General features: G+C 34.2%; 1 protein-coding gene and 1 pseudogene across 1 annotated transcript; one reads left to right on the top strand and one right to left on the bottom strand.

Moving 5' to 3' along the window:
* Positions 1-7,442, bottom strand: part of LOC107750466 (dynein heavy chain 6, axonemal-like) — a 51,010-nt pseudogene that overhangs the window by 36,051 nt on the left and 7,517 nt on the right.
* Positions 3,236-3,850, top strand: LOC107750475 (selenoprotein O-like). The gene is made up of 2 exons (XM_016565843.1): positions 3,236-3,468; positions 3,655-3,850. The coding sequence occupies exons 1-2, from the start codon at positions 3,293-3,295 to the stop codon at positions 3,836-3,838; spliced, it is 360 nt and encodes a 119-aa protein (XP_016421329.1). The 5' UTR covers positions 3,236-3,292; the 3' UTR covers positions 3,839-3,850.

Here is a 7,442-nt window from a genome sequence, read left to right as displayed (position 1 = left end):
AGAACCTTTGACTGAATGGTTCTTTGTGGAACCAAAAATGGTTCTTCTATGGCATCGCTTGAAGAACCTTTTGAAGCACCTTTATTTTTAAGAGTGTAAATAACATTTTAATCATAACACTTTTTTTCTCACACAATATAAAAGGGTCTTTGCACCTGTGAATACATAGTAGCATTTAAATTTGAGGTCAGAAAGATTATTTATTTTTAATTTATTTTTATTTTTTAAAGAAGTCTCTCATGCTCACCAATGCTGTATTTAATAAAAAAAAACAGTAATGTGAAACATTATTACAATTTGGAATAACTGTTTTCTATTTTAAATTATTTTAAATGTAATTTATTCTGATGATGGCAAAGCTGAATTTTCAGCATAATTACTCCAGTCTTCAGTGTCACATGATCCTTCAGAAATCATTCTAATATGCTGATTTGAAATATTTCTTATTATCTACAGTATGTTGAAAATGGTTGTGGTGCTTCATTTTTTTTATTTTTTTTTGAAAACCATGAGGATTCTGATGAATAAAAGGTTAAAAAGAACAGCATTAAATTGAAACAGAAATATGTTGTAACATTATAAATATTTTGATTGACTGTCTAGCTAAATAAAATTAATTTCTTTCTTTCAAAAAAATAATAATAATAATAATAACAGTAGTGTAGATCTGCTGGGTTTTCTTTTGTGTTGTTACATATTATCAGATTTCTTTTCACATTATCACATTATCAGTTAGAAATCCTGACGAAGCTTTCTAAAATATGTTACAATGCTGTGTCTGATTCATTTTGGTGATAGCTGAGATGCATTATACTATTTTGAGGTTAGGAGCTCCAACGCTGAACAGTAACGCCTCCAATAGGCAGCAGAGGGTTGTGACTTTACTGATGTCCACCTGTGCAATGGCCTGCACACAGTACTTTGATAGAAACTGCAGGCCCTTCTCCACATATCGTTCAAACAGCTCCATCAGATATGCACGAGCAGGCTCTGTAACCTAAAAAATACATTTCTGAGATGGTAACAGCTCTACAGGTCTAAAAACCGAACTAAAAGACATTCTACATCCAACTACATACATAATGCATATTGATGCTGCTCCTCCTATAAAACTACTAATTAAAACTCTTTCTAATTCTACAGTGACTGTAAAGCAATGTGAACACTCTTGAGTCTCGTGAGAACTCTGAGAGTTTTAAAGGCTTCACCTTCTCTGCGAAACCTGTGTGCCACGTCTGAACGTACGGCATCCACTTAAGCTCCTCTGGGTCAATGTACACCATCCCACAACGGCTTACTGTGGCAGGAGACGCCACTGCCAGGTCCTGAACCTGATTGAGAAAGTGTAGCATGTAAGCATGCGTGACTAGCCTCTAATTAAAAAGACAAAGTGCTTGTTGAATTTAACAAACAGGGAGAGCATGTGCACATTTGAGCATCTCACCTCAAACATCATGTGAATGGAAGACGTGAGCTTGATCCTTTCACTGTTGGCCAAGCAGAGCATCTTATTATCATCCAGCACTGTGTTCATATTCTCGATCCACAGTGCATCCACCGGGCCGTCGCTGATCACCCATTTGTGGTCGTCGCTGAAGTCCTGGACTGCTGCCCGCACACAAAGCGCCATAAGACCGCCCCGCCATTCAAGCGTCAGCGGGTTCACCTCCCCGTAAAGCTCACGGGGTGCTGACTTCGGGGTGAGCACATAGGTCTTAACAGGGCGGTAGAAGGGATTTTGGTGGACAGCATGATACAGGGTATCCAAGGTTTCTGCCAGCACGTGGTAGACAGTGGTTTTGCCACTTCCAGTGGGCCCCACAAGCATTACTCCATGGCGGACCAGCATGGTCTCATAGAGTTGGATGACCTTGCTTATGATGCTTGGGAGAGGCTGAAGGGAACGTTGGCACAGGGATGAGTGAATGGTGGAGGGCAGGACACCGTAGTCATGTTCTGGGATGGTGACGCCGGGGAAGAGGTCTAACAAGATGCCACTTAGGGAAGAAAAAGAGCGAGTTAGGGATTCACATAGAAATACAGTATTTGGACCTGAACTGAATTGAACTGAATTAGGTCTTAAAATATACATTTTTCGATAGTAAAAACACCTGTCCAGATGTTAATAGCTAAAGAAATGAATGGTACTTTGACAAATATGCGTAAAATAATGTGCACTCACATGAGATGGATAAAGCTATTTTACATAATGGTGACTCCCCCTCATGGTGGAGATCATAAGATCATGTGAAATGACTACACTACTCAGTAGAAAATTGTGAATAAATATATCTTACACACACATCTAAATGGGCATATTTCAGAGACTTCAGTTGTTTTCATATATAGCTAGTTATAAATACTACAACCTAACCCTAACCATCAGGGTTATTATAGTTAACTTCTAAAACTGAAAATAAAACCAAAGCCATAAAAACATCTTTGTTACTTGAAATCAATGTGAACTCAAATAAAATGAAAAAAAATGGCTTTTTTGTTTTAGTTAGTTGCCAAGGCATTTGGCAATTCTCATTTTCATTTAGCTCATTTTGAGTAATAAAACTTCTACAACTAAAACTGAAATAAAAAATGAATAAAAACTATATAGACATATTTTTGCAAAAAAGCAAAAATATAAATGTTTAACATTAACAGTAAAAAATGTATTAATGGTGTATAATGATCAAAGTTGTGTGTAGTTTACTATGTAGAAAGCCCAGATGAACTATTTCCTTTAGCTCTTAAAAAAAATCAATTTACCACCCACTGACTAAATGTCACACAGTTCCCACTATCTACTTTGAGATGGGAATAGATTTTTGGACTGCTGTTGAGAGCAAAAAGTATTCGGCAGGCCTTCAAATTTGCCTAAAATAATCATCAGTTATTATTAACTAAAAGTATTACATTATTTTACAATTTCTTTTAAAGTATTTGTTAATTGAAATTAAGCTAAAATAAAATATAAATATTGAATATTTCACTTGTAAAATGTAGCCTTGACAACTACATGAAATACAAAAATTAAAAAAATCTAGAAATAGAAATAATTTAAAAGAATAAAAACGAAATCACTAAGTATCAAAAGCACATCAATTTAGCAAAACGTAAACTAAAATTAAAGTGAAGGCTGAAAAAATATAAAAATAAAAGTGAATTTGAAAATATTAATAAATACTATATTAGTATAACTAAAATAATATTGTTTAAAATGAAAAAGAAATGGTTAAATATCTTTATTTGCATATTTCTGTTCTCTCTGTTTTCTTTCCTTCAATATAGTGAACTTGCAATGCTGCTGTCCATGGCTCAGAGTAACCCTGCACTGTTCCAGATGATTTCGGACAGGAAGACAGTCGCCCGGCAGCTGGAAAGGCTCTCAAGATTGAAGGAGCTGATGGACACCACTGCAGAACAACTAAGGGCCAAACAGACTGAAGACTGGTCCCGCTGGATCAAAAAATACAGGTACAGAAAGGGATCTTTGAATTCTTTTGATCTGATGCATTCATTTCTTGTTGAAGGTGAAAAATGTATTGTAAAACATTGTTTTTTGAAATCAAAAAGACCTGAAGAGGACTTGAAGTATCTGTGTAAATTAATTAATTTTTTCCCCCACTACAATGTACGTATATTGTCTATCCAATTCCCAAGGCAGCGGCTTGCTTGTGAGTGTGAATCAGGGCTTGATGTGAAAGAACTGCAGGAGGAGAGAGTACGTGTGATGAACAACAACAACCCATATGTGGTACTCAGAAACTACATCGCCCAGAATGCAGTAGAGGCAGCTGAAAATGGTGACTTCTCAGAGGTGGGGCCCTTACAAGCTTTGTTTTAGTTTTACTCTTTACTAAGACATATACTATCGATCAAAAGTTTGGAGTCAGTAAGATTTATTTTTTTTACTAAAATTAATGCTTTTATTCAGTTAGGAAATGCAATTGATCAAAAGTGACAGTTGAAGAATTTTACATTGTTATAAACAATTCTGTTTTAAATAAATGCTGTTATTAAAACAAAAAAAAAAACTAAAAAAAAAAAAAAAAAAATGTACCTAAAATTAAAATGAAAATGGAAAATATAAAAACGGATTCAAAATATGAATAAAAAAATATATACTAGCATCTCATTGATACTAAAATAACACTGCTAACCATAACCCTAACAGAAAACTTTCCACATGCCATTTTTAAACAGACTTTATTTACTTTATTTCTATAATGTTTTTACAAATGAGGACATCCCCGAAATGAGATTTTTGCAGATTTAGCTAAGATCTGAGCACATGCATACTTGTTCTCTCTCTTATTCAGTAAGGATGTATTGATAGAAATTGATCAAAAGTAATAGTAAAGTAATTTTATAATGTTACAAAAGTTTAATATTTCAAATAAAAGCTGCACTTTTGAACTTTCTATTCATGCAAGAATCCTGAAAAAATCCACAAAAAATATTAAGCTGCGCAACGTTTTCAACATTGATAATAAAAAGAAATGTTTCTTGAGCATCAAATCAGTATATTAGAATGATTTCTGAGAGATCACGTGACACTGAAGACTGGTGTAATGATGCTGATAATCCAGCTTTGCATCACAGGAATAAATTACATTGTTAAATATATTAAAATAGAAAGCAGTTGTTTTAGATTGCATTAATATTTCACAATAATACTGTTTTTACTGTATTCTTGATCAAATAAATGCAACCTTGGTAAGCATAAGAGACTTCTTTCAAAAACATTTTAAAAGCTGTATGTGTTGTAAACACAGGGAGGGCTCACTTGAAAAGCACTGCATCATCTTTGAGGAACTTGGGCAGGTTTGAGTCTCGCAGAGCTCTGATCAGCACAACATCCTCGCTCAAGTGAGGGTTTTCTCTTTTTAATGACCTGAACACACACACACACACAGACACACACACACACATTTACTTAGCTATCTAAATGGGGACATTACATAGACTTCTATTGTTTTTATATACAGATAGTTATACACTTTTTAACCTAAACCCACCCCTACCCTTAACCCTACCCCTCACAGAAAACTTTCTGCATTTTTACAATTTAAAAAAAACTTTGTTTACTTTATTTTTATACCAGTTTTACAAATGAGGACGTCCCCAAATGGAGGTTTTTGGCGATTTTGTCAGGTTTTGCTCACTTTTGGGTACAAATTTGTCCCCAAAATATGGTTGAGTAGGTACACAAACACACACACACACACACACACACACAACATATATTAATGGTTGTTCAGAAAATGTGAGCATGAACACACAACCAGCAGCACAAAAAATGGGACTCTCTCTGTATTTTACACTGCATACACACAGGTAATCACACAACAGATCTTACTATAGATGGAATTCACAAATCAAACAAGAATTTTACATGTTCTGAAGAAAATGAGAGTGATGTTCTGTGAGTGCTCTGTGTGAGTGCTTTTAGTGCAATGCTATGTGGTTGCTAGGGTGGAAAATATGAGGTAAGTGGTGCTTGCCCGCCACAGTATTAGGATGTCATAGGTGGTTTTGCTAGGGTGGTTGCTAAGGCATTTCTAGATGGTTGCTATGTGGCTGCTTCCTGGCTAAAGGCTTTTTTCACACATTATAATGTCTACCATCCGAAAATCATAGGCCTGATCACTTCACATCTCTCAACAAGCCACAAAAGATTTGAGGTGTTATTCATACCTTGGTAAGCACCAGTAATTAGTATGAATCATAAAGACTATTAAACAACCTGTATCAGTACTTTACACAGAATATGGACCTCACATTTACTCTCTCTTTTAAACACACTTGCCTACAGTTGTTCGTATATTCTTGTCAATAGTTTAGTAGCCTAAATCACATTGATTTAAAGACAGACATTTTGAATCACTGAAGCACACAATGAAATAAAGAGACAATAAAGAGAATTTATGCTGCATATAAAACTTGAGAACTAATAAAATGTGCCAGTGGCATGATGCTGACACACGCACACACTTAAGAAAATACAAATGAGACCCAGCTGTACAGCCGCTGATCTGAGACCAGGGCTAATGAAGACTTTGCTTTTGGCCATGACAGTCGTGCCAAATGGGCCTAAATGATCTGCTTAGAGGTTTCTTCCACAGCTGTATTTTATTGGCCTTTACTCCAACTGGCTCATTCATGACAGTGACTGAGCATGTGCAAATCAACTCTCAATCAAAGACTGACTAGTTTATAAAGCAAAGACAATAAACATGTTAAAAAAAAAAACACCTAAATAAACACATCCCAAGCCTGTAGAACTGTTTTATGTCATTTATACACTACTGCTCAAAGGTTTGACATCAGCAAGATTTAAAAAAATAATTATTATTATTTATTCAGTAGGATGCATTTAATTGATTAAAAGTTACAATAAAGACATTTATAATGTTACAAAAGATTTTTATTTCAAATAAATGCTGTAAATGCTGTAAATATGAAGCAGCACAACTGTTTTCAACATTGATAATAATCAGAAATGTTTCTTGAGCAGCAAATCAGCATATTAGAATGATTTCTGAAGGATCATGTGACACTGAAGACTGGAGTAATGACGCTGAAAATTCAGCTTTGATCACAGCAATAAATTACATTTTAAACTACACTATTTTCAATTGTAATTATATTTCACAATATGAATACTATTGTTTTTGATTGAATAAATACAGTCTTGGTGATACTTCTACAAAAACTTTTTTTTTTTTTTTTTTTTTTTTTTTTTTTTTTTTTTTTTTTTTTTTTTTTTTTTTTTTTTTTTTTTTTTTTTTTTTTTTTTTTTTTTTTTTTTTTTTTTTTTTTTTTTTTTTTTTATTGTACCAACCCCAAAATCTTTAACGGTAGTGTATGTTAGACCGACAGAGAATCATTAAGTAATGTGAAAATGTGTTTGTCCTGTAGAAACAGAGCAGAGATCTGCCTTACCCAGCCATGACCAGCACAGATTTGTCAGCTCTCATGCCAAAGTCATAGTGATCCTGCTGAGAGAGCTGCTCACTGCAGAGCTTGGACATCTGAGTCATCTTTCTCGCAAGAGTCTTACTAAACTCAAAGCCCTCAGAGTACAAGGTCACCTTCAGGGAGAGAGAGAGGTTTTAAGGTTAAAGGTATTGGAGAACTGCCAGGGCTGTCAGATAAGACATGCTAATAATGAAAGACTTCATAGGACTCATGTTATTCCTCTTTCCAAACCACTTCCCACTGTGGGATAGCGTGCACTTCCCTAGTTCCCTAAAATAGTTTTGTTGCTTTATTTAAAAGTGTTTGTTTGCATTGGACAAAATCTGGTGAATTGATTCATCTACTAATATATATTATCATCATTATTTAATTTTAATTAATAATTATATATAAAAATATATATTTTTTAATTGTGTTTCTGTTTTATTGTTACATTGAAATGTAGAGAATATAAGCGAATTTTATTT

The sequence above is a fragment of the Sinocyclocheilus rhinocerous genome, unplaced genomic scaffold (genome assembly GCF_001515625.1).
Source record: "Sinocyclocheilus rhinocerous isolate Xijiao unplaced genomic scaffold, SAMN03320098_v1.1 scaffold1, whole genome shotgun sequence".
Taxonomy (NCBI): Eukaryota; Metazoa; Chordata; class Actinopteri; order Cypriniformes; family Cyprinidae; genus Sinocyclocheilus; species Sinocyclocheilus rhinocerous.
The sequence above is the reverse complement of the archived record's forward strand: the minus strand, read 5'-3'. Positions and strand labels throughout refer to the sequence as shown.

Coding starts and splice junctions, on each gene's coding strand:
- LOC107750475 (XM_016565843.1), top strand. CDS start 3,293: ATGCTGCTGTCCATGGCTCAGAGTAACCCTGCACTGTTCCAGATGATT. Junction 3,469..3,654: donor CGCTGGATCAAAAAATACAG/GTACAGAAAGGG, acceptor CCAATTCCCAAG/GCAGCGGCTTGCTTGTGAGT.